The following is a 25,039-nucleotide window of genomic DNA, read 5'->3' as shown; positions in this document are numbered from 1 at the left end:
AGGTTGCCATTTGGAGTTTCCATTGGGAAATATTCTTCGTAGTTACTAACACTGTGGGTTAAACCAGTTATCTAGTGGACAGTGCATGCCTGTTTCCTACATTGATTTCACATTAAAAAAACGCAAAAGCTTTTCTTGTTGACTGTTCGTGAATCCAGGTTTATTACACATGTCATGTACTTTGTATTAAATAAATTTTGTGTTCTTTTGGTCAGATGTGCTTCAGTTGCCTGGGATGAATGTCAGTGATTTTGATTAAAGAAAAGAGAGAAAGCTATAGTTAGACTGGTCACTTAATTCAGATTTTTATATTTGGTTATAACTGGTATAAGGAAGACGGTGACTTAAATTGTCATTCTTGGAGATTTGAAACGGTGGCTTGATATAAACCATATGTTTCAGAGCCGGGGGTAGTGTACTTTGTGCTGGTTACTGCAGAAAACAACAGTGGAGTGAGCCGTCCAGTTTACAGAGCTGAAAGCCTGCCTGGTAAGTCTTATCTAGAATTGGAGGCTGTATTTTTGTGACTTAGATTGGGAGATTCTTTGCTTCATCAGGTCAATACAAATCTAGAATCATTAAAGAGTTCCCAAACAAGAAATTTTTAGACTTGTATGGCAAGCTGAAAGATTGAAAACTAGGAGAGATTTATCCCTTCTTTTAAAATAATTTTGATGTAGGTTATTAGCGTATTGTCTTAAATTTCGGAGTACTCATTAGCGTAAACTATGTATAAAAGACCAAAAATGTGTGTTGTCCATACAGGTTAGGGGCCTAGTCACTCGTATGGCCTGAGCAGATCCTTTGGAAGATTGTTGAAGAGACCATTGAAATATGCATTTAGGGATGCACTGAAATGTGGACGACACAACAGTCCTCCTTTCTAACTGTCAAGTTACATTTTCCTAATTTAGGAGGTGAATGGATCAAGATTGATGGTTTTCCCATTAAGGGTCCAGGACCATTTAATGAAACCGTCACAGGTACTATTTGCTCATTCGGTTCATGTCTTCACCGAAGCACCATCTCAAAAGAGGGCCGTGCTTCTGTCACACACACATGTGCTCACAAACCTTCATCCGGTCCCCATCGCTAAACTAACACACATGCCGCACGGTTTTGGTCGATCTGCTCTGCACCGGATGGACCAGGCTGCAGCCAGTCTGCAGTCTGCACTCCTCACTGCTCTTTCATGTTCTGGTGTGGGGGCATGTCTTCGTCTACATCTGGGGATGCTGTTGCGCTGTTAACAGGCAAATATGGTGGTTGAGATGGCAGTCCTGGCCTGATGAGGATATTTGCACCTCTTCTACCTGTGGATGCAGAAATGAATGGGGCCCACCAAACAGTGGCCTTGATTGGCTGACATGCTACATCAAGGCTTTCTCTCTTTTCTTATCCATGGGATATCTTGTGATATGTTAGATAACCTGCCTTCCATCTCGGCTCCATATTTGTATATATGTGTGTTTTATCATTTGGATGTTGATGTTGTCTGGCCATATTGTTTTACTTGTTGAGAGACGTGTTGACATTTCCTGTGTGCTTCATGAATATATTTGATTCATGGTTAAACAATAATGCAAAATGAAAGCAGTTATTTCAGAGTGTGGTTGGGTGATATCCCAAAGGCAGTGTGGCAAGGAACAGTGTCTTTAAATACATCGATCTGGTATTGTTGTTGAGAGGAAGGTGAGTATGTGGAAACCAATGACCCTAATCTGCTTCTCAGGTCAGATTTGATGGGTGTAGGCAGTTTTCAAAGTCTGCTTTAGACAAAAAGAGAGTGGAAGAACAAAACAACCAGAAAAGGAAACTGGATTTCTAGGAAAGGTGATATGTTCTTGTTTAAATACATTGGATGTGAGGGGATGTAGTGGCGATGTCTTATAGGTGATTGGAGATGAGGGCCTGAAAGTTGGAAGAGAGAAGCAAGAGGTAGGTATGGGTTTAGGAGTCATGCTGTAGAGGGAGAACTAAAGCAGGGAGAGTGATGAGTGGGTGAGAATTAGGAGAGACAAGAGTAGAAGCCAAGGATCAAACCTTGGAAGACATTGACAGTACAAGAGTCAAGAAGGTAGTAGTACACCTAAAAAATGTGCAAAATAGGAAAGGACGTTTATTTCAGAGGTTGTCTTCCCCTAAAGATACACGTGTAAACATTCACAGGCACACATAAACCTTTTACTGACAGATGTACTGTGCCTTGTATTTGAATTTTATACTTTGTATTTTAAATAACCATTTTATTTTTATCATCTTCCCGATAGAGTTTTCTGAATGGCAGTTTTAGAACAAGTAATTTCCTTACTTTTTCTTAAGTAGTTAATTTCTTATGCCTTCTTTAATAGAAACAGGTGTGTGTGTGAGAGTGGGTGTGTGCGTCCTTTCTGAGTAAGCACATGTGACAGAAACCCTGGGAATTGGGAACCACAGACGATCATGCCCCAGCTCACTCTTGGTTTTATGGACTGTGAGATCCTTTAACCTCTCTGCAGGAGCCTCTGTAGGCCCTAGTTGCCAAAGAACGCTCTGCTATGATACATAACGCTGTATTTGCCATACATGATGTTAATAAAGATGCTGGAAGAAATTGCTAGCCAAAACCTTTTGCAGTATATGATATAAAGCAGAACTTAAAAAAATGCATATACAGAATGCATAGACTTGGTTACAGTGCTCCAGAAAAGAATTACATTTCATTGTTAATGAAAAAAAAATAATTTATGGGAAATTATCAGTAAGGGATCAACATGCATCTGTACCTTTTTTAATATGGCCTGGGAAATATGCTATGCTATTTTTCTGAGGAAATTGTTAATATATGATAATCCTGTTAAACAAAAGAAGTACTATTCTGAATTCCAGGTATCTTCATGCAAAGGAAGGGATTTGTCCTAGAAACGCAGACATTAGCATCTGCACCTGGTGTGAGGCCCCAGGGGTTGGCTCTGGTGCTTTGATCAGTAATACCTCACGTTCTTCCAGTGTTTATTTGAAACCAGAGGAAAATCCGTTCTTTTATTCTGCTGGAAACAGTGGTTTCAGTTCAGATTTCAGAAGGCCTCCTTTGCTGGCTGGAATCTATCTTCACCTCATGGTCTTTACTTAAAAACAGGACTTTAATTATTTAATTCATTCATTCAGGGCCTGCGGCTTTCCAGGCAGAGTTCTGGGTGCAAAAGACGCCACAGTGAATAAGATAGACAAGGGCCTTAATGGCCTTAATGAAGACTGCGTTCTAGTGGGAAAGAAAGACACTAAACCTGTAAGCAAAAAGTAATGCATACAACCTGTATGAGTTTGGTAGGGATGCCGTAACAAAATATCGCTGACTGGTTGCCTTAAACAATAGATATTTATCTTCTCACAGTTCTAGAGTCTGGAAGTCCAAGATCAAGGTGTCAGCAGATTTGATTTCTCCTCATGTGTCAGCGGATTTGTCTCTCTTTGGCTTGTCTTCCCTCTGTGGGCATGCATCCTGGGTATCTTTGTCCAAATTTCTGCTCCTTCTAAGGACACCAGTCAGATGGGATTAGGGCCACCTTAGTAATAAGCTCATTTTAACTTGATCACTTCTTAATAGGCCCAGTCTCCAAACGCAGTCACATTCTGAGGTAACTAGGGTTTAGGTCTTAAACATAAAAATTTGGGGGGTGGGGAGACACAAAATTTAGCCTGTAACAGAATCATAAATTCTTTGAAAAACCAGCAGCGCTGTGAAATAGAACAAGCAGGGTGGCGGAGCCTGGGGGGTGCTAGGAAGACGGCTGAGAGCCTATGGGGACCGTCTGAGAAGCCACAAGCGGGGAGGAAAAGTGTGCAGGGAGTCCTGGAGGTGGGCTGGACCTGAGTGGTTCTCAGACGGTCACTCAAGCAAACGTGGACACTCTCAGGACTCAGAAGACGATAGGACCAAGCAACAATGCAACTCTAGGGCAGAAGTTTAGACTTCCTCTTTGGGTAGCTCATCTCATATCTTTTTGTTAGAAAGTGTTCTTAGTATGTAAATGTAAAGTCTCTCCTGTTGAGTTGTAAACCCATCTGCCTTTGTTTCGTCCCAGGGAAGAGGTGCTGCAAGTCCCTTCACTTATTGGAATCCTATTATTTAGTTTTCCTGCAGACTTTTCTGAAGTTGTTTTAGCTTTTTTCCTGTGACGGGATCTGGGTAATCTGCTCTGTGCAGAACCAGGCACTGGGAGTCAAAATGAGGACCACGGTCCACCTCTGCTTCCAGCCAGCCCGGGGCCTCAGAGGACAATTCATCTGCTCTCACTAGCTCTTCAGCTGGGAAATTTTAGCTCTCAGTAGGATCACATGTATTTTTAATAATGTTATGGTTTTCTAGCAACCTAGTCCTTTGTGCTTTCCTTAAGCGATGGTGCCCAAACTAGACATAAAATAGAAGTCAGATTGATGCCTCATATTTTCTTTACATTATACTTAGTTCATGAAGCTTACCTTTTTTTTTTTTTTTTACAGTTAAATTATAGCTCAGAGTCAAGTTCAGCACAGGGTTCACAATTCTCTTAGGCCATTTCCAACCAACACTGGCATGATACCTGTGGTCCAGCCATTACTTTCCTTATCACAGTCACCCCCTGATCCCCAGGTTGCTCTCTGAATTCAGATAGCTTGAGGGCACTTAGCTTATTGTGCGCCTTGCCACACCTATGTCCTGGACTGCATCCACCCCCGTGACAATGGTCCCTTTGATAGTCTCACTCCTGTGACTCAAGATGAAGTTGCTCCCCTCCACAATCTAGAATCATGAAATTCCCCATCATCTCACTTCTTCAGTGCCCTCATGTCAGAAGCTTGTTTCAGATCCAATCAGGCTTTGGGTCTGTAGACCCTTCCCCTTTCCAGAGTCCAGAAGCCGTCTCCTGGCTCCTTTCTTGCTTAGTTTATCTGGGTCCCCAGCATTTCAGCCGCACTCGTGTCAGCATGGCCATATGCCAGACACCCCCTCCCCCCAGCTCTCTGGTTTTCCCTCCTGCGTGCTAACTGCTGAGCCTTGTGGGAGAAATAAAGAGCTAAGCTGGTATGCATTGTGACAGCTTCTTATAGCTGGTTTTCTAACTTCATCTGGGCCCTCGGCTCTGCTCGGCAATGATTTGTCCTTACTCAGTTTCCTTTCTTTCTCCCACAGTGGCTGGTCCAAAATTCGGCCACTTTCTTCAGGCTCCTTGCCCCACCTGCCTTCCTATCACTTCTAGCAAGTAACCTTGTTTCCTGCCTCCCTGGGAAGTAAAGGTCATCAGGGTGACATCTCTTGTCTTCCCCCTCTTGACTTCTAAGCCTTCACGGCTCCCTTCCCTCCCCCTGGCTCTGAGGAAAGTTTGCTGTTCTCTTTCAGGCTGACTCGAGACACGGAAAGCTTCTTTGCAAGCGTGGTTAGACCCGAGGGCTGTTCTGGGGTCGCATTCAACTTTGGAGCCTCCCCTCCCCCATAGGAGCTGGCTCAAAAGCTGATTGGAACAGGTGTCAAATTATTTGACGCTGAAACAGTGAAACTATGAAACCCCGAAAACCAAAGCTTGGCCTCTTCCCTTTCTTCCCTGGCACTCCTTTCATAGGAAATGTCTGTGGACATATCAGGAGGGCATGCCCCGAGCATGCGTTTTGGTCTTTTCTATCAGTAGTTCATCAAAATGAGCACCCATCTCCAGGTACATTTTCTTGCTAGTTTGTTTATATAGATGTGACTGATGTGGAATTTGAAAATTCTAACCCATTGTCTTGAGATGGGCTCCTTCCCTAATCTCTTAACTTAGAGCATAATTACCCCATCAAACCGTAATCGTCTCCACTGCCCACTGTTGCAGCCCAGACTCAGGCTTAGCCAACAGTGAGAGCTGACCTTCTGAGCCCCTCAGACATACAACGATGGGGCTCCCCAGGAAGGCTCCAGGCTCTGTTCTAAGAAGCTTCTCAGGTTCTAAGCTTCCTTCTAAGGTTCTAGGGTTCCTTTCAGCTTTGAAATGTCATGAATTAATGACACTAAGGCACTTTGAATGAGTGATCCTAAGCTTTGCAAGCAGTTGGGAAGCGTTCCTGAGAAATGGCTGTTTCCCTTAGTCTCCACCCTACTTGGAGTGTCTTAGGTCAGCAAATCCAGGAAGCGTATTAGCCAAGGAAGAAACACTGCATTATAGTTTCTGGGTGTTGGGGTGGTGACTGAATGCACAAGGGTGCCCAGGATAAAGAACTGTCTCCAGTGATACGCTGGAAGTGGCACCCTCCCCTTCTCTGGCTGCAAATGGCAGGCATTCTGCCAAGTGAGCCAAGGAGACGGTCGTGGTCACTCACTTAAACTGATGTGTGTGTGTATGACTCTGGGAGAGAGTAGCCTGGGTGGTGCAGCAATAGGCGAACCACAGACAGCACTGCCGCCCTGGGCGGTCGTCAGATAATCCTGGAGCCAGATCCCGGGGCTGCTGAGTGTTGGACTTGAGCTTTAAGTGTAGCCCAGTTCAAACTTTTTAATTATGAATCAAAGACTGTCCTCTTTGCACGCACTGGTTTCAATTTAACAATTCTTTGGCCCACAGGGAATTAATACTGTCTGTGACATTATATTTTCAGTAGCTCCCTCATGCAATTATTAGTGTTTTTTTAAGTGTGCAGTGCACAGGGCAGACCTGGTTTGTGGTTCCTGGTCTGGGTGGTGAGCTCTTCTGGGGCAGGGCAAAATGATTTACTCATCTTTGTATCTCCAGAGCCTGGGCCAAGCGCACAGTATGTACTCAAGACATGTTTGTTGAGTGAAATGAATTTGGAGGCTGCGTCTTCTCCACACTTGTGCTCTGGAGGACGTGCAGTGTGTCAGGAGGTCGGGCACCCCCGTCCCGTTTAGCTGCTGGCTCTGGGGCTGGCCCCGGGCAGGCCACTTTGTCGTCACTTTGCGGTGCTGTCATTAGTCAGAGATCCTAGTTCTTTGCCCCCCGTTTCTTGGCGGGGCCTGGGGGAAGGATGGCGTTGAATGCATTTGGAGATTGGAGCTCCTCAGGCCTGGCTGCTCTGTGAAGACACGGTCAGATCCACCTGCTGCGGGGTTACCTCTCTCCACGTTCATCCTGGGGCTCAGGTCTCTATGTGAGGGCCTGTTTCAAAGCTGCCTCTCACATCAGAATGCGGTTAGACTTCACCAACCTTAGAGGTTGTTCTTTAATCATAAAAAGTAGGCAGTAGAGGCTTGTGTGCAGAGCTGTTGAACGTCATTTAGCCAGACGTTCTTGGGTGGGAACTCGGGAGTCTCAGCCCAAACAAGAATGCCATGGGAAGGACTCAGCGCCGGCCAGCTGCCCGGAAGAGGCAGCAGTGGTGAGCAGCCTTCCAGGACAGCAGGGCTGAAACCCACATTTTGCGGTGTTTCATCTCCGTGTCTACACTGATGAGTGTAAATATCTGTGCACAGATTTTCCCTTCGGTGAACTGTTAGGAAACGAGCGACTGTGAGAGAGGCCCTTTCCTCCCATGGACAGGCGCGTATTTCAGAGGCTGGTGAGTGGCTGCTTCGAGTGGGTGGGGCAGGGGCTGTGGACAGCTGGGGAGATGAACTGTCCCCACTGTCCCCACGTGTGTGGCCTTGAATGGAATGTCGGCCGTCCTTGCCGTCGAGTCTTAGAGGAACCTGCAGTACTTAATAAACCTACTGGCCCGATAAGGCCAGCGTCTTGGGGGCTGGATGCCACTTTCTGACTGCGTATCTGTCACCGGCTTTTCTTTCGACGTCTGAGTGAAAAAGAGGGTGGGGGGGGCAGTGATGTCACTGAAGAGGGTTGCAGCTTCTCATACAGGCTCCCTGCAAAGGAAGCTGTCCGTCCTGAAGGAAAGCACTTTCTTTTCTCAGTTGTCAACCTATTCATATATTGTAACTGGATCTTTCATTTGCATGTTGGAGAGCGCTAAAAATTGAAATAATGAATAGGAAAAAGGTCTTTCACACCCAGGAAACAACTGCATTGCTGAGTATCCTACTCCCAAATGAAACAAATGCAGAAGAGCTTTAGACGAAAACAAACCAAACCAGAAAAAAGCTTTGAATAATTTTTCTTAGGATTTTTAACACCCTTTCCTCTTAGCTTACATCGACCAGCAGGCTCTGTGTCCTCTGTGAGTTGAGGAAACGCCAGGTGTCCACATTTCAGCCGTTAAGGAGCTCAGGAGAGGATGATTGCCTCCTTTGCTTTCTGTGGCCCTCTTGAGTCCTCAGGAAGTGTGGCTGAGAACTGAAGCACCACCAGATGGGCCCAGCAGATGCTTCTAATGATGTGTTTTCACATCCCTCGTGGAGGAAGCTTTGCAGCGGGTCACCTGCAGGAGGTCCCCGTCCTTCCTTCCACCCTGAGTCAGGTGAGGCTGGGCCAGGGATGGGGAGTGAGTGAGCTGGGCCCAGGCAGGTGGCTGAGCACGTCGGCAACTGTGTCACTGTTCCAGGCTTGTAGTTGAGCCACTGCCCTGAGTAGGACGCAGAGACCTCAGCTCTGCCTTTGTGGTGGTGGAGAAAAATTATTGGCTTAACGTAGGGAGAGACGCCCCTCAAAGGGCTTATGATCTGTAACACTGAGGGATGTGTCCATGCAAACAGTTATAGGACTGCTGATTTCTTGTTCTGGTCGTAGAGCACGGCTTCGTCGCCAGCTTGTGCAGAGTTTGCCTGTGTCGTTAATGTCCGGCTGGCTGCCATCGTGGGGCGACCTGGCCTTTGCAGCCTCAGTCCTGTGCGGTGACATTGATGGTGTAATTTTCACTGATATTCATAGCACCACTGGGGTCAGAGTCAGCCGCTGATTGGCATTTTTGGATGACATCCTGAAGCTGCTGACGTACCGGTCATTCTTGGGGCTTCTCAAACTGGGTTCTCAGAACTCGGGAGAACGTGGCACTGCCAGGAGTCCAGGAAGGCATGAGGTAAACGACGCAGATCCGACGGCTAGTGGTTTCTTGATGGCCGGTTATTTAAAATGTTATTTTTGACTTTAAAACAGACACCAAAATATTATAGAGTAGTCTATAAAATTCAAATGCAATTTTGGGATAAAACCGAGATTGGGGCTAAATTGCCACGCTCCAGGCTTCTGGGGGTTGAGCTCATTTTCTCTGCTGTTACATAAACCTTGGTGAAGCATCTGAGGAGCTCTGTTCAGTGGTAAAGTGAGCCAGCACTTTTGTGAAACAAACAGCCGAACAAAACAACATGGTTGGAATGGAGCGGTCCTGGGTTGGCTGAAGCATTTGCTTTGTTTCTGAGACAGTCCTGCTGGATTTTGAGGACCCCACTGGCCTGTGGGGTTGGCCTCTAACTGCACCGTCCCTTTCTATACCCCACGTTGAGTAGGACTCCCTGTGGCTTCCTCATCTGGTGACAGCCTGGCTGTCCCTGCGTGGTCCTAGGAAGCAGGAAAGAGGAGTCTCTGTGAAACCTGGACGGGGGGCGGCAGAAATCTTAAACCGAGGGCACTTGGGTTTGTCTGTATTGAAAGTTAGTTTTAAATGCTTTATAAAAGGCTTCCCCAATCCTTAACATGATTCGTAATTGACATTGATCAGCTCGGGGGAGATCAAGGTTTTTTGGTTTCTTTTTTCTTTCAAGACCTTCTCTCTTCTCCCAACCCCTCAAAAAGCAGCAGCGATGGACTGACTCCAGGCGATGGTTTAGGGGTGCTGTTCTGGTGTCTCTGAAGGACGCTGAGATGCGTGCCTGTCACACGCATTCTCCCCTTGGTGTCCACAGTGCCTCCCGGGATGAGTCAGGCAGCCAGGCCACTGGGGTAGCTGACCAAGTACTTGGCCTTTCATCAGATGGTCGCTCCTCGGAGACGGAAACACGGATGAATGTAAGGGGACTAGTGTGATGAGTGGATCCTGACGGAACAGATGGACCCAGCTTCCCTGAAGAGCAGCTAGGCCCTTGGGAAGGAGCTTGGCTGGCATCTTCTGAAGCAGGGGTACCCACGGCATGAAAGTCTTAGGTGGTGATGCCTGCCTCTGCAGACCAGTCCTTCACCAGAGGTGTCTGAAAAGCACCAAGGGGGCCCTCGTCCCAGACGGGCGCCACGCTTATGCCACAGCGTGCTGCTGGCGACGCCAGCCCTGCAGCCACCGTGAGCTTCAGAATAACAGTGCGGGGAACCAGGGCTACAGCTCCGACAGACCTGGGTTCCGATGCCAGCTTAGTGCCTCTTGCTGCCCGGCTTCAAGATTCTCCCTTAATCTTCCTGAGCCTCGCTTTTATTGTCTGTCAGTGGGGTGTTTATTGGGTTATTGTGAGGGTGCTTGTCAAATGACTTACGTCGTAGGGATCCAATAGATTAGGAAGGTTGGTGGTGCTCTGACAGACGCTATTCCAAAATGAAGCCACGAGCTTTCCTTTCTCCTTGTTAAATAGCTGGGCCTGTCCGAATAGACAACAAGTCGGTACGTCGTTCAATGTACTGAGGTCCTGCAGAGCTTTGGGACTCATCAGAGGTGTTGCAGGAGGATTACCTGTCAGAATTCAGCCAGGAAGAAGGAGCCCTTGGCAGACAGAGGCTGTGAGGTGTTGCTGACCTGCCCCCGTGTCGGGGGGGCAGGGGACCCAGACTCACAGTGAGGGCAGCAAAGCACGTGTCTGTCTCCTCCGGCTGAGAGAGCTCATGTCACCCCCTCTAACGCATCTTCCCTCCCCCTCTCCTGCCCCCTCTCCACTTCCTAATCATGCTTATTCATCAAAAGCACATACAAGCTCTGGAATCTCACCCAGACAGATAGACGTGGGAGGGGGGTGTGTTTTCACAAGCCCTCAGGTGTTCTGATGCACAGTGCAGCCTGAGGACGGCGCCTTGCGGCCGGAATCCTGCCCACCCTCCGACCAGCGTCCCTGGTGGCCTTGAGGTCTGCTGCTTGGGGAGGCTGCCTGGGGCAGAGGTTGGGCAAGTGGAAGGCCAGTGGGCACCCCGGCATGAGGATAAGGGCCATCTTCTCAAAGCTTGGAGGTCAGCACAGTGGGAGTCAGGTTGGTCCGTAAGTGGGACAGACCACTTACTCTGCGAAGCTCTAGACTGAGTGATCCCTCACATTCTCCTGGAAAACGAGAATGTCCTGCTAGCTGAGACCAGGCCAGGGAAAGCGGTCCCAGACAGCGGTGGCCGTGTACTTTTATGCCAACGAAGAGGAGGTACCTGCTCAGAGTGATTGGTAACTGAGATGCTGGTGAGGGCAATGAACAGTGCTTTCTATTTATGGTGCAAAAAAGTCACCTGGATGGAGACAGCCTCATATTGTAGAGGCTTTGGCAGTAAGTCCGTCTCTTTTGCTCACGTCTGGTTCTTTGGAACCCATTTTTTTAGTGCCCACTGTGTGTCAGGCATCACGAAAGGCTTTGTGATACACCCACAGCTCACTTTCCGGAAGGAGCCACCCACCCATCCACTGAATCTGATAAATGGGCGATTTCATTTTTATCACGACCACAAACACAACAGGCACTGTGTGCTCGATAGATGCCAGTACGATGTGAAATGCTTTACGTGGACTCGATTCCAAAACCCAGTGTGCTAGACACTAGTTTCCAGAGGAGGAAACTGAGGTTCGGGGAGGATTCTCAGAATCACACAGGCAGTGAGAGGTACACTCAGATTCAGACCCCTACTTCTGAGCCTGTGGAAGGCCATTCAGAAACGACACGTTTAACGAAGATTGAATTGTAAACGGGCAAAGCGTCATGTTGAATTTTGGATTTTTTTCTTTGTGATAAAAACAGATTTTAATTCCCTCCAATTTCAGAATACTTGCCAGTTTGCATAGCTGGCGATACAAATCGGGAGAGACATTCTTCTATTTATTTATGTTTATACATACATTTATTTATGGCTGTGTTGGGTCTTCGTTGCTGCGCGCGGCCTTTCTCTGGTTGCGGTGAGCGGGGGCTCCTCTTCGTTGCGGTGCGCGGGCTTCTCATTACTGTGGCTTCTCTTGTTGCGGAGCACGGGCTCTAGGTGCACAGGCCTCAGAAGTTGTGGTGTGTGGACTCAGTAGTTGCGGCTCGCGGGCTGTAGAGCACAGGCTCAGTAGTTGTGGCGCATGGGCTTAGTTGCTCCGCGGGATGTGGGATCTTCCCGGACCAGGGCTAGAACCTGTGTCCCCTGCATTGGCAGGTGGATTCTTAACCACTGAGCCACCAGGGAAGTCCTGGGAGAGACGTCCTAATTGTGCCTGGCTTTTGGATACTTATCATAATCTACATGGCAATTGTTTCACCCAGCTGACGTGCCTAGTGTACGGTGTGTAATCACTGTAGGTCTTCTGTGATCGACCTGTCTGTGCAACATCTACCTGGTTATGTGGTACCCAGAGTGATGGACGGAGTCTGTCCTGCCAAGTTTAAAATACACTTGGCACTAGTGGATGTGAACTTGACTACTCTTGGCAATTGTGACTTCCTGTTTTCAAGATAAAAGATTTACAGGGATTTATTAGAAAAATTTCAGAAGGCTTCTGTGAGGCTATCACATACGGTTTAGAGAAAACAGATAATCTCCTTGCAAGTGAATTTGAACCATATGAATAGTTTTTCTTCATGTGCGCATCAGCTTAAAAGAGGACTCCCAGATGATCTATAAAAGATCTATAAAAGCTGTTGAAAGTATGTATCACCAGAATTTTAAAGGAAGGAAAATTTGAGAGTACTTGAAAAAAATTGTGGTTGGCTTTTCTAAACTCAGAGATTTGAAGGATGGAGGGCTGTGTGTTGAGGGATGACGCTGTCACCTCACTCTGGTTTCCAGAGTCAGCGGCCTCTGCGCAGTCTGGGGGCAGTTGTCTGGGACAGTCTTGGGGGAGGGGCCTTGTCTGGTTCCTTAGCTACCTGCTGAGTATACTGTCTGATCCATCAAAAAAAAACGCATACATGCACGTGTAATGCCTACTGTGCAAGGCATTATGCTCTCACTTGGAAGGGGGCCTGTCCAGCTCAGAACCCTTGTCCCCCATTCATTAGCAAAAGAGGTTGGGTGTTTGGTGGGATGGTTCGTGGGTAAGGGGAGAGCATGAATGGAAGGGGCGTAGGTGGACAAGAAGGGAACTTGGCCTCAGTGGCTGAATTCAGGTCGCTGCTTGGCACTTAGCCATGTGGCCTTGGGTCTGTTACTTCACCTCTCGAACCTCAGTTTTCTTGTGGGGATTATGACATCGATCCTACTCACCTGGGAAATGTTGGAAGGACAATTAAAGTGAGCCACGCAAGAGCTCGTGACAAACTGGGAGGTTGTGTAGAGGGTAGTCAGTGTGGCTGGTTGTACTATAGCCTCAGCCCTGTTCCCAGAGCTCGCTCGGCAGGCCTCGCCTCGTCCTCGAACCCTGGAGTGGAGGGTTAGACAGCAGGCCGGAGCCTGGGGGAAAGCCTGCACAGTCCGAGGGGGTGGCATGGCCGACGTTCAGTGGGCCTGGCATGGGTCAGGGCCTCAGGCAAAAACCTGTGCCGTCTGGGACCGAGCTCCTTGTTCCTGGAAACACGCCTTTCTCCTCCTCAGGGACCCTGTCATTTGGGGGCATTCCAGTGGTCTTTTTCCTTATTACTGTTTGTTCAGAATTTTGCTATTGAGTGTCAGGGGCTGTTTGTCCTGGAGCCCAGCCCTACAACACTCCCCAAGGTCCCCCCGTAAAAGTGCGCTCTCCAAGGACGCTGGTTCCACCGTAAAATGGGAGGCTGGAAGGGTCCCGGGACAGGGGCAGAGCCGCAGAGCGGGGAATGCCATCTCTGGTCAGTAATTTATTTTTCAGCTGACTCCTGCGAGACCCATGCGTGTGTTTTCGGTAGCTTTGCCCATTTTGCTGGAGATCATCCCGGAAGTCCCACGCTGGTGTGCTGCCTAACACAGAGGACGGGAGCGTGGTTGTGTCCCACGGGGCTTTAGCACAAGAGCTGTGGAGGGCAGCCCTGAGGCCGGTCAAGACGGTGACAGCAGCGTGGACACCCACCACGTTTACTGCTGCCGCTGGGGAGATAGGCTGTGGTAGCCAACTGGGTTGGGGGGAAGCTGCCAGTCCCACTGGGAAAGCGAGCAGAGCCAATGGCCTGTGGCAGCCTGAACAGGAGTCATTTCTCACCCCCGCGTCACTGAGGTTCCCTCGAGGAGGTGTGAGCTTTTCTTAAAAGTAAAGTAAGCATCGTATGTTGTTGGCAGAGATCGTTTTCACCTTATAGACTTTTTAAAAGACATAGCCCTGACCCCTGCCCAAAGCTGGACACTCTGGAACCAAACACCAGCCGCGAGGGGTTCACCTCGGAGGGGCCGTGGCATCACCCGTGAGAGGGGCTTCAGTTTTGTGGGTGGTGATAGTTTGTATTGGGGGCGCACGGAGTAAAACATGACTTAGAAGATGTAAAGAGAATGAAGCAAGGTTCTTTGCTTCCTTTAAAATTTCTTCTCTCGACCTCTAGCCCCCTGCTTATGGCTCATGTCAAGTTTATTTCATAACTTTGCATAAATCTGAAAATGACACAAACTCCATCCCTGAAAAGTTAAACTCGGTTGTGTATTTTGTTCTGAGGAATGTCCTCCAAAAATGTGCTAACTTCAAAAACCAAACCAAAGCTTCATTGAGACTAAACATGCTCCTCCTTTTCCAGATTTTGCTTTCCATAAATGGTTTTTACAAGATATTTTCCCTATTTATGTTTAAAACACTATTCTTACCCTCGCCGCACACAAAGTCTGTTCAGCAGTGACACATGCTGATGGAGAAAATCCATGTCCACAGTCACCCACAACACTTAACAAGATTCGCCAGCCTGTACCTTTCTAGAAACACTGGATGTCACGTTGTTATGAGTATGTAACAAGAGATTCCCACTAGGAACGCATAAGGGTAATCAACTCATAGGATTAATACAGGAACTCATTCGGTTCATCAGTGCCATGGCATTAATGACTTGGACTATTGGTACTGAACACTTTGGGCAAATTATTTTCTCTTGAATTAGAGCGATAAGCATATTTGTCATTTCTGTAGTTGCTTGGAGGTCCCTAATTTTTATAGAGGCTAGACCTTGAAATGGAGAGCCCACCCCTGAACTTGGAATAACATTGAAATTGTAGTATAACCCCAGCAAAAGTGGTTACACTCACATCACCAGGGTGCAAGACCAAGTTTTGTATAGTTAGTTCATTGACTACATTATTGGATTAAAAACAAAAAACGTCTCAGTAATCTCTACTTTGTGAACTGGGGAAAATATTTGTTGAACCGTTATACGGTATTCTCTCAGTAGCCTTTAGGAATGGCGGTGCCCAGTGACTGATTAGATAGCGCCAGCTAATATTCAAAAGGATATTCCTTTTGGTTCGATTCAAGACATTGGAGCCAGGTGTCTGGGTTTTCGGAATAACCATCTCCAATGGCTATTTACTGTGCTATTGAAACTCACTAACTCATGACATTTGTTTTTGTATTTTGTGTTAGTGTTGAAATAAATGTTAGCTTAGGTGGGAATTTGCCAGTTTAATAAAATTAGTCAGAACTGATGGCGGGGTTGATATACGGAAACTCATTAGGTAACTGGATCCCCAGAAAGGGCTAGAATGTGGCCCACTGTCAGAACCAGGCAGTGTAGTTGTCACATGGTCCACAGCCCTTGTTCCCAAGCTTATCAGCTCTAAATTGATGTAAAAACAAAACGTTGAACACTAAGTATTGGCCACTGGAATGCCTTGCCTTGAGAATGTTAACAATGAGAGAGATTCTTTTTTTTTTTTTTTTTTTTTTTTTAATTTGGTTGTGCTGAGTCTCACTTGCGGCATGCCTGTGGAATATAGTCCCCTGACCAGGGGTCAAACCCGGGCCCCCTGCATTGGGAGCACGGAGTCTTAACCACTGAGCCACCAGGGAAGTCCCTAGAGCGATTCTTGAGATTTTCAGTTTAGTAAGAAGAGTTCTCTAAATGGATTCATTTAGCAGGAAGGCAACAACAGACATGGGGAATAGCAGCTGGGTTTGTCTGAAGGGGCAAGACTTGGACATGTAAGAGAAATTAAGATCAAGACCAGAGAGCGGTATTTAGTTCTTAGTGATTCGCCATAAAGACAAGGAAAGCCCATTTTTTTTTCAACTGTATAGTGGAAAAGCTTCCAGGAGGACAGTTAAAAATAGCATGAAAGTGTTTGCTGTATTTCACGCTGACCTTTTGCTTTAATAGAAGATATATAGTTTTGGCTTTAAGGGGGCAAGAGGAAATAGATGAAAAGGAACATTGTAAAACATCCAAGATTTCTGGCTGGCAGTCTCACACACAGTATGTTTTCACTTTAAGTCCTTGAGATCTCTCCGTGTGCAGTGTGGGGAGGAACGTGGACACGGAGTGTCGATGCCCTTGGGGGAAGGATGTTCTTACTAGAACTGGTAACCAAAAATGGATGTTTTAAGCCCAACTGCTAATTGTGGTGGTCAGTCTTTGGATACGCTTTCCATCCTTGATGGTGAGCTCCAGGGTTTGCTGTTTAATGGTCTCTGTGTCATGTCCTCTTTAAGAAAAGGACGTGCCCAACAAGCCCTTGCGGGTCCGAGTCCGCTCCTCCAACGACCAGCTGTCCGTGGCGTGGAAGGCGCCTCACCTGTCTGGAGCTAAGAGTCCACGCAGATCACGGGGCTTCCTTCTGGGCTACGGAGAAAGTGGCCGGAAGATGAATTATGTTCCACTGACGAGGGATGAGCGAACACACGAAATTAAAAAGCTAGGTGAGTTTCATGTTCATTGCTATTCGATGTTTTAATGATGTTGGCTGTCATTTCAAGATTTTGAAGCCTGTTCGTGACAGAACGTCGTATTTCAGTTGTAACGTTCATTTTCCAGGTATTACAGTTATTCAAAACCTCATTCTCTGTTCTATCCTCCGTCCATGCCTCCATTCTTTCCACCTTCTGTTAGTGGTGGGACAAGGCTGCCCAACAAGTGCCCTTCAGCGGCTTCCTGACCCAGTTGCACTGGGTCATTTTTCTGGCTGTGAGGGGGCGGGGCTAATGCTTTTCCATCTCGGCTCTGCTCTCATCGTTTTGCTCTCTAAGCTGCATCTTAGATCCTGGGCTACTGGACCTCGCATCCCATCGAGATGAAATGTGGTGGCAGCTGATGGAGCCTATGGACCCAGCCTGCCCTCCTTCCTCTTTGCAAACGCTCATCGGGTGAAGGAAGCATCAAAGCACAGGCCGTGGAGGCTGTGACCGGGAGAGGTCATGTGCTTGCTTGCTTGGTTCCAGGCCTGATCTCTGCTGGCCTTGCTCCTTGATAGGCCTGGACAGTGGACCCGGACCACGCTCCCAGGGGCGCAGCAACGATCCCTCACGCCTGGCGCTTCCTTGGGGGTGGAGACACTGCAACACTCGTGCAGCACTTCTGCTTTTCTCCCTTCCCTCATACCCCCTTACCTACGTGATGAGTTTCGCAGGAGGCGCTGGGCAAGCGTGGCTCGGCCCCCCCCTACCGCCTCCTCTGGGGGAAGCCAGGCTGCAGAGTACACATTCTGTTCTGCCCCTCTGTGCCTGAGTCGTGGAGGGCCCAGGGCTCCTGGGGCAGCAAGGTCTGTCTGACTCTGGGCTTTGGTGTTAGAACGTACACCTGCCCCGTGTTCTCCAGCTTAGTTTGTACGAGCCATGGATATTGTGGCCTCCACTGCTTATTCTTGTTCACTTTCTAATTAGATCAGTGCTCAGGCAAGGAAGAGGGTGTGATTTATTGGGCCTCCCCAAGACTCCAGTGGGAACGAGGGTCCTTCACGACGCTCATCAGGCGTGGCTTGGCTCCCAGCCTACGCAGTGAGGGGCTAGAGACTGACCTGGGCAGATTTGAGCTGGTGGAGACACCGAGCGGAAGCCAGGCTGGACTCGCTCCCTGGAAGATTCTCGGAAGTTACCTTCCCTGCTCTGCTCACACACCCACTATTGGAAAAGCCTGTTGGGTGCTCATGGCACAGGGTCAGCCTGGCGTTCTGGGGGCTTCACGGGGTCTCCACGTGGCGGCACAGGCAGCGGTGAGCCAGGCATGGCACTGAAGCCTCAAAATAGACTCCAGACTTTTTCCAGCCCGAAGAGACCAGCTACCTGTGTGCTTCAAAGCCGCACGAAAACAAGAGGGATCGTGGGAGCGAATGGAGAAACCCGAGCTGTGCATGCTTCGTGAAGCCTGGCTGCAGGATTAGCAGCGAGACCCAGAGCTAGAGGCTCCACACCTGGAGCCACAGAATAATCTGGGGGCTCTTCATTCATTCATTCATTCATTCCTGGGCCTACCCCTTGCCTTGAGTGGTTGTACCGTGCAGGTTAAGTGGCTCTGTTTTGGTGATTCAGGCCAAATTCTACCCAGGATATCAGCAGATAAGTAGTCACTAGTTTTGCATTTCTGATACTGTAGAGAGAGCATTTTGTAAGTGGAAAGTTTTCATTGTTCTGCATCTTTCATAGACACCACACATTAAAATGTCCTTTGGTGTCAACAAATTTTTCATCTGACTGGTTCTGTTCACTTTGTTTTCTCAGTAGTGAACCCCTGGCTCGCCTGAGTGTAGCAGAAGGATTTTTGTTTGTTTGTTTGTTTTGCTTCCTGAACTTGAGCAAATGTTGGAACTGAGGTCAGTGGTGGGCCCTGATCCTGGCCTGAACTGACAGCTCAGGACTCTGAGGCTTCCAATACCACCTGCTAGCTTAGGAATTTTCAACAAATAAAAAGCGTTGGGAAAAAAAAAAAAAAAAGCATTGGACTTGCCATTGTGAACGATCTAAGTGGTCACCTCGAGGAGGAGGTCTCACTGGACACTTGCTCCATCCTGGCCAGGAGGATGGAATGATGTGAAGCATTCCTGTGGATGTCGGCGTGGCCCGCTATGTTAGGGGATGCCTGTCTCCTTATTTTATCCCGCATAGGATTTTAATTCCATTGATGACCGAGATGCCATTGAAAGTGTGGTACTGCAAGGAATGGCCAAACGTTAAGGAAACTTGGAGAAAAGTGCTGGGCCTGCGGTCCTTGGAGTCATTCATTAAACACGTCCTCCTGGGCATCTTCCATGTCAGGCACCATGCTGGGTACCAGCTGCCCGGCGGTCCCTCACAAGGGCCGACGGTACCCAGAGTGCTTAGTGCTCACTGTTGTGAAAGCAGCTGGAGAGGGAAAAGCAGGCACCGGAGGCAGGAAGCTCGGGGCCTTTTGCGGGGGGAGGGAGGGCACCAGGGTTGAATCCTGTGGTCAAAGGAGTCCCTGGGGGCATGGGAATACAGAGGGAGAGGAGGTAGCCAGCCCAGGTGAGGTGGGAGCCGGACAGTAACGAAGAATGAGTAAGTGTACATTTGGAGTCCTTCAGAACGTTTCCACGGACCTTCAGAAGTAGTTTCTGCCACGTTACGCCAAGGTTGGGAAGTGAGGGAAAACGGTGGCTCTGACGGGGAGGGTTGGGGCTTGGGGTCCTGTGGTCCCTGGGCTGGTGATGCTGCAGTCATTTTGGAGATTTTATTTCTACCCTTTATTCAATAATCAGGAGCACAGAAAGACGTGTGCTTTTATATCACTGTGTTTTTATTATATTTCTATGAAAAAGAGACGGACTGGTGCATACCCAGCTGTCAGGTGCTTTCTCAGGCCCGGGGTCAGTGCCCGGTGAGCCCTGGGCCCTGCCCCTTCCTCACCTGCATTAGTAAGAGCCTGGGGTTTGGAGCCACACAGAGCTGGGTGTGAGACCAGTCCTGCATTTAGGCCATGACCCTGGGGTCAGTTCACCCCACTGAGCTGGTTCCTCATCTGTGAAAAGGAGACAATGAGAGTAGCTTCCTCGTGGGGCTTTGTCGGCACTAAATGAAGAATTGATGTGCAATGCTTAACGCGGCACAGAGACTAGACCCAGTACGTGTGAAACCATTGTTACAGTTTACTGCAGTGTAGACTGTTCCTTTGAGATCATCTCGGGCCAAGCTGACTTGGAGAGCACAGCACGTCAAGAACCTGGGCGTTCAGCAAATCCAAGAACCTGAAGAGGTGCATCGCAGATATGTAAGAGAGTCAATTGTGGGAAATTATTCTTTTCTTGGTGGTTCCTGATAAAAGATAAGCCACTGCTTTTCACATTTAGTTATTTGTACATGTTCCCGGATTGTGAGGTTGAATGGCAGAGTGTTTTCTTTGTTGACATTTGGTGTACTTGCCAGTAGCAGCAAGAAATGAACAGACCTGAAAGGACTCCAATGTTGAGAAGTTTAGTTGGATGTTCTATGAATTCAAGTGTTACAAACTGGATTCTTCCCTTTTATAAAACATATATTTCAAAATTCTCTGACAGAATAAGATGTGAGAGCCTCAGTCTAAATAATTTATTCATGTCACAGTATGAGTTTCACCTGCCCTATGTGTGTGTGTATTCACACACACACACACACACACACACACACACACACCACACACACACACGGGAGGGAGCAGGTTGTCCAGTATTGCCCCTTCCCTTGAAATGTGATTAGACTTCAGACGTTTACTTTACATAAACAGGGCTCTCAGTGTGAGTGTTTCTGAGCACGAGTCTCCTTTTATGTTTAACTTGACGTGCTGTTTGTAAAAACGACAGGTTTATTTTCCCACTGCCATATGGAAGTCTGCAATTCCTGCAGGCAGGACACCAGTGTTAGAAGTTTCCTTTAGGGTCTCAGTGCCGCCTTGTTAATGTGTGTTAGAAGTATGTCAGGTTGCCTCATTTTTATTCTTGAATTGATCAAGGCTGCTACAGGAAACTAGGTCGCTAGAACCTGGAGTTGGGCATTAGCAACTAGATTTACGGAAGATTAGGAGTCCTTTTAGGGGTGTGACCTTGGGCAAATCAATCCATGTTTATGGCTTTATGTCCTTATTTGTAAACTAAGAAGGTCAGATTGGAAGCTAGCCAAGGTTTCACTGGGGTCTCAGACTCCGTAGCACTTGAGAGTTGTAAGTTTTAGTTCATTATTGTAATTTGTTTCCAAATAAAGTTTTCAAGTTTCGGGTAAGTTGGACATTAGTGGGCCCAATGCACAATTTGGGGGGTGGGGTGGAGGTGAACTAACTGAAAGAACAATCCAGAAATAAAGGATGAATTTACTCTTCCATTTGCCCTTAGCTAATCTTCAGAGACCCCGTTCTGAGGATTTTAGTTCGAAGGGCACAGCACCCCATCCGGGCTGCAAGCCTGGTGCACTGGCTCTTCTTGTCTCTCTCCCTTCTTTTTGATGACAAATAAAAACAGAGTCATTCCCTCCTCTATATTTGGAGGTAAAAAAATTTAGGGAATTGTGTGGGCAAATATTCCGTTCATTTCTTTTTTAAACATTGTTCATCTTTCTTTGATGCTAATGAGCTAGAAACCCATTTTTCAGGAATTACAGGTAAAAATCCCTTCCACATTTCCTGACATAAATCGTGTTCTTTTTGAGTTTAGTTCCTACAGTTCTTGGTCTCACCTGTAGTTTTCCTGAATAAGTAGGAATGCCCAAGAGAGATGAGAAGGTAAGAGGAGAGGAACACAGACGAGCAGGGGTGTGCTTTCCAGAAAACCAGCTGCAGAACCTCATCTCTTGCTTGTTGGTCCACAGCCTCCGAGTCAGTGTACGTGGTCTCACTGCAGTCCCTGAACTCCCGGGGGCAGAGTCAGCCGGTCTACAGGGCTGCCCTAACAAAGCGGAAGATTTCAGGTATGTCTCCAAGGACGCGTCTGGTCAAGCCATGGTCTAGGGCTTGTTTGTTTCTGAATGATGCTGGCTGAGCGACAATGCACATGGATTTTGTTGAGTATAAAAGGAAACAGCAGGGCAGGCTTGGTCACATTTTGGAAGCCTGTGTGTTTCTTTTCTACTCAGAGGCTAGAGTGTTCTTGTGATGAAATCTGTCTCTGTGTATATTTGAATGGCTTCAGATCTGTCATGATAGGAGCGCCGAGCATTTACTCCGTTTAACAGGCACAGTCTGCTCCATGCATAAGCTGCCCTTGGTGAGAGACTGGGCACAAAGGGAGAGAAGGACGAGTAGGTGTGGAGGGGGCAGCGTGCAAGAGACGCACTCAAACTGTATTTCAGCTAAAATTGCCTAAAAGTAGCATTGAGAAGGGTGAGAAAAATTGTAGTAGTGTCTTGCTGGTAGCCTGATCATTGGTTACTTACGAAGGGATACTTTTTTCCACATCCATTCAACAGATATTTTTTATATCAATCATATAGTAACAAATTAAATACACCTTTTCTGATTCACGTGCCTTAATTTAAAGAGGGAACCTACAGCGTAATGATTTTCATGAATTCACAATTTATTTGAATTATATAATATAGCATATATCTATATATTATACTTTTATACTGATAATTATTAGAATGGTACGTTATATAAGAAAAATCCCACATGTATGTTGTTTCACTTTTTAAATTCTTTAATTGCTGCTCTAGAAGAAGTCCCTGTACCACTTTTCTAACAGGCTCCATATTTCCACCTTCCCCTACTTGTAGTGAAAGCCACATCCTTTTGAAACATGATCCCTGAAAGATGAAAAGAAAAACACAAAACAGACAAAAAACCCCAAAAATTCCCAGAGACTAAAAGCAAAACTGAAGACATCTTGTGAGTCTCGGTGTTACAGATTGAACAAAAACTATAAACTTTGTGACGTTACTGTATTCCATTGGAAACTGGCAAACTGAATTCTCTTTTCTGTCTGAATATTACTTTTAATCTGCCTTGGAATCACAGATTCTAAATTGTAAGGACCTTGGACTCAATGTGACTTGTGCAATCGTTGAGCTAGAATTTTTATTTCATGCCATGATTGCCCAGGAAATGCTCTGAATTGACCCCTTCTTCCCCTAAACTTTTGCCTCCTGTAAAAGTTGCATTATTTCCCAGAAACTCACGGTGTATACTGAGAAAATGCTGAGTGATTTGGAGTATCTCTGACCAAGGGCAAAGCACCTCTTTTTGTGCTACTGTTCTTATGTCGATTGGGTTAGGCAGCTTAGAATGTGTCTAAGAAGAGGAAGAGTGGGGATTTTGGGTTTTCTGCATTGACCAGTCAAATAATTGCTTGACTTTCTATTCATTTCATTTTATCTACCTCAAGCATAAGCAATTAAAAAAATAAACTCTGGGGACCAGAGGGACTCAGGGCAGAGCCTACTGTTGGGGACAGCCTTTCCATGTGCACAACTGTCATTGCAGAAGAGGATGAACTGGATGTACCTGAAGACATCAATGTCCGGGTAATATCGTCCCAGTCTGTGCTGGTAGCCTGGGTGGATCCTGTTTTGGAAAAACAGAAGAAAGTTGTTACATCAAGGTACCTTTCCTTCTTCCTTTGTCGTTATTTTCTATATGAGAGACATGGTTTTTCCAGCCCTGAAGAGACGTGTATTTATTTGAACGATTGTATTTTTGGACGTATGTGAGAAGCTGACCTCTTTTGTAGCTGACGGGTAGACTGTTGTATGACAGTCTAGCTAATCTCGAGTGTGGTACACATTGCCCACAAATCAGATTTGTGTAAGACACACAGTAGGACCTCACCTCTCATCTGTTCAAAGTCTTAACTTGTGTTTGGAATTTTCCTAGATTCTGTTTCTTTCTTTGCCCCCAGTTGTGTTTTGCTTTGTCTCATGAATGTTCTGTTCACGCACAGGGGACGTGGGTCCATCTTGGGAAGAGTCTTACCATCTTCCTGTTATCCGGGAAGAGTGGCAGCAGGAAGGGTCCCATGTAGAGTGGTGGACGTTTGCTTGATGCCTTGCACACAGTGGTTCTTCTTTAGACACTGCACTGCTTCCTGTCCAGCTCCTCTGTGTGTAACAAAGTGCACGTATTTTGTCCTAAGCCACGATCTTATGCTATTCTGGTTTTTACATTCATTTGCAATAGCGATGGAGGAAAAACCATAAGGTTAAAACAATTTTTGTGCTAAAAAGGCCACTGGTGAATGCCATTTCTAGTTAGTGGTAGATTAATAGAGTCACAAAAATTTTGTGTGTTAAATGACTAAGTAGTATACGTAGCCAACAGAAAGCCAAAGATTTGGTCTAGTCACTACGTATTAACTTTTGAACCTATTTGCAACCAGGAAAAGTGATTATACTTTAGACGATGAATGGAATATAATGCTGAGTGTGTGTGTGTGTGTATATATATATGATATATATTATATATAGAGATAGTATACATTAGATATATATTAGATATATTATTTGTACTAGATAGAGCTTCTGTCACTGTCTGCTAGTAAAAAAAGACATCTGCTTCTTGTCAAAGACCTCAGAAAATGCATAGTGATTCTCTCCCAAGCCATAGGGCCTCCCCCAACATGAAGTGTTCCTGATTACCACTGGACTTTGATTTCCAACATCTTGATGAAAACAAGAGGGCTTGAGTTTTCTTAGCAGAACTTTTATTGCGAATCGGTGTGCTGTGTCTGCAACTGAAGTCTTATCCTAACTAATTAAATATCGTAATGAATAGCACACTTTTAATGCATCAAATGCTTTCTACCGTAAAGTGGCCACAAAGAAAACTTCTTGGAAAAGCAGTCCAGTAAATGGCATTTGCAACTCTTAAATGTCAAGTGTTGAGGATGTCTTAGGTCAGGGCTTGCCCAGTATGACCATGTTGGGTCACACCGTACTTCTCTGCCTGATAATCACACAGCAGAGTTCCTTTCATAAGCGCCTCTCTCCTGCTCTGTTACACATTTTTGTTCCATCTCATGGTAATAAGTCTACTCAAAACCACATGGTGCCTTTCCTTATAGAAAACATGCCTGCTTTGGCATGAAATGAGTCTTCTTGTCTTCCTTTTCTGGAGAGCCAAGGTACTTCGGGCCAGTTCTGGTTCTTAATATCGCCTCTTCCACACAACGTACACACACACACACACACACACACACACACACACACACACACACACACCCCTAATAAGGCCCTTGCCTCAGAAAAACAGTCTCCCTTCTATCCCTTCCTTTTAATCGCTGCTTGACCTTTTGAACAATAAGACATTTTGGTGTTGAAAAGACAATAAGGTCCA

At 46.7% G+C, this 25,039-nt stretch overlaps 1 protein-coding gene across 2 annotated transcripts in view; it reads left to right on the top strand.

Moving 5' to 3' along the window:
• The window catches only part of FNDC1 (fibronectin type III domain containing 1), a 97,495-nt gene that overhangs the window by 28,604 nt on the left and 43,852 nt on the right, over positions 1-25,039 (top strand). Inside the window, exons 3-7 of one of the 2 annotated variants that reach the window (XM_027082135.1) lie at positions 403-489; positions 915-983; positions 16,513-16,719; positions 21,583-21,681; positions 23,192-23,309. In XM_027082135.1, coding sequence (XP_026937936.1) covers positions 403-489; positions 915-983; positions 16,513-16,719; positions 21,583-21,681; positions 23,192-23,309 — 580 coding nt within the window. The remainder of the gene's footprint in view (positions 1-402; positions 490-914; positions 984-16,512; positions 16,720-21,582; positions 21,682-23,191; positions 23,310-25,039) is intronic. The other variant, XM_027082146.1, reaches the window with a different exon arrangement.

This window comes from Aethalodelphis obliquidens, unplaced genomic scaffold (genome assembly GCF_003676395.1).
Source record: "Aethalodelphis obliquidens isolate GAN/ISIS:26980383/991018 unplaced genomic scaffold, ASM367639v1 scaffold3, whole genome shotgun sequence".
NCBI lineage: Eukaryota > Metazoa > Chordata > Mammalia > Artiodactyla > Delphinidae > Aethalodelphis > Aethalodelphis obliquidens.
The sequence above is the reverse complement of the archived record's forward strand: the minus strand, read 5'-3'. Positions and strand labels throughout refer to the sequence as shown.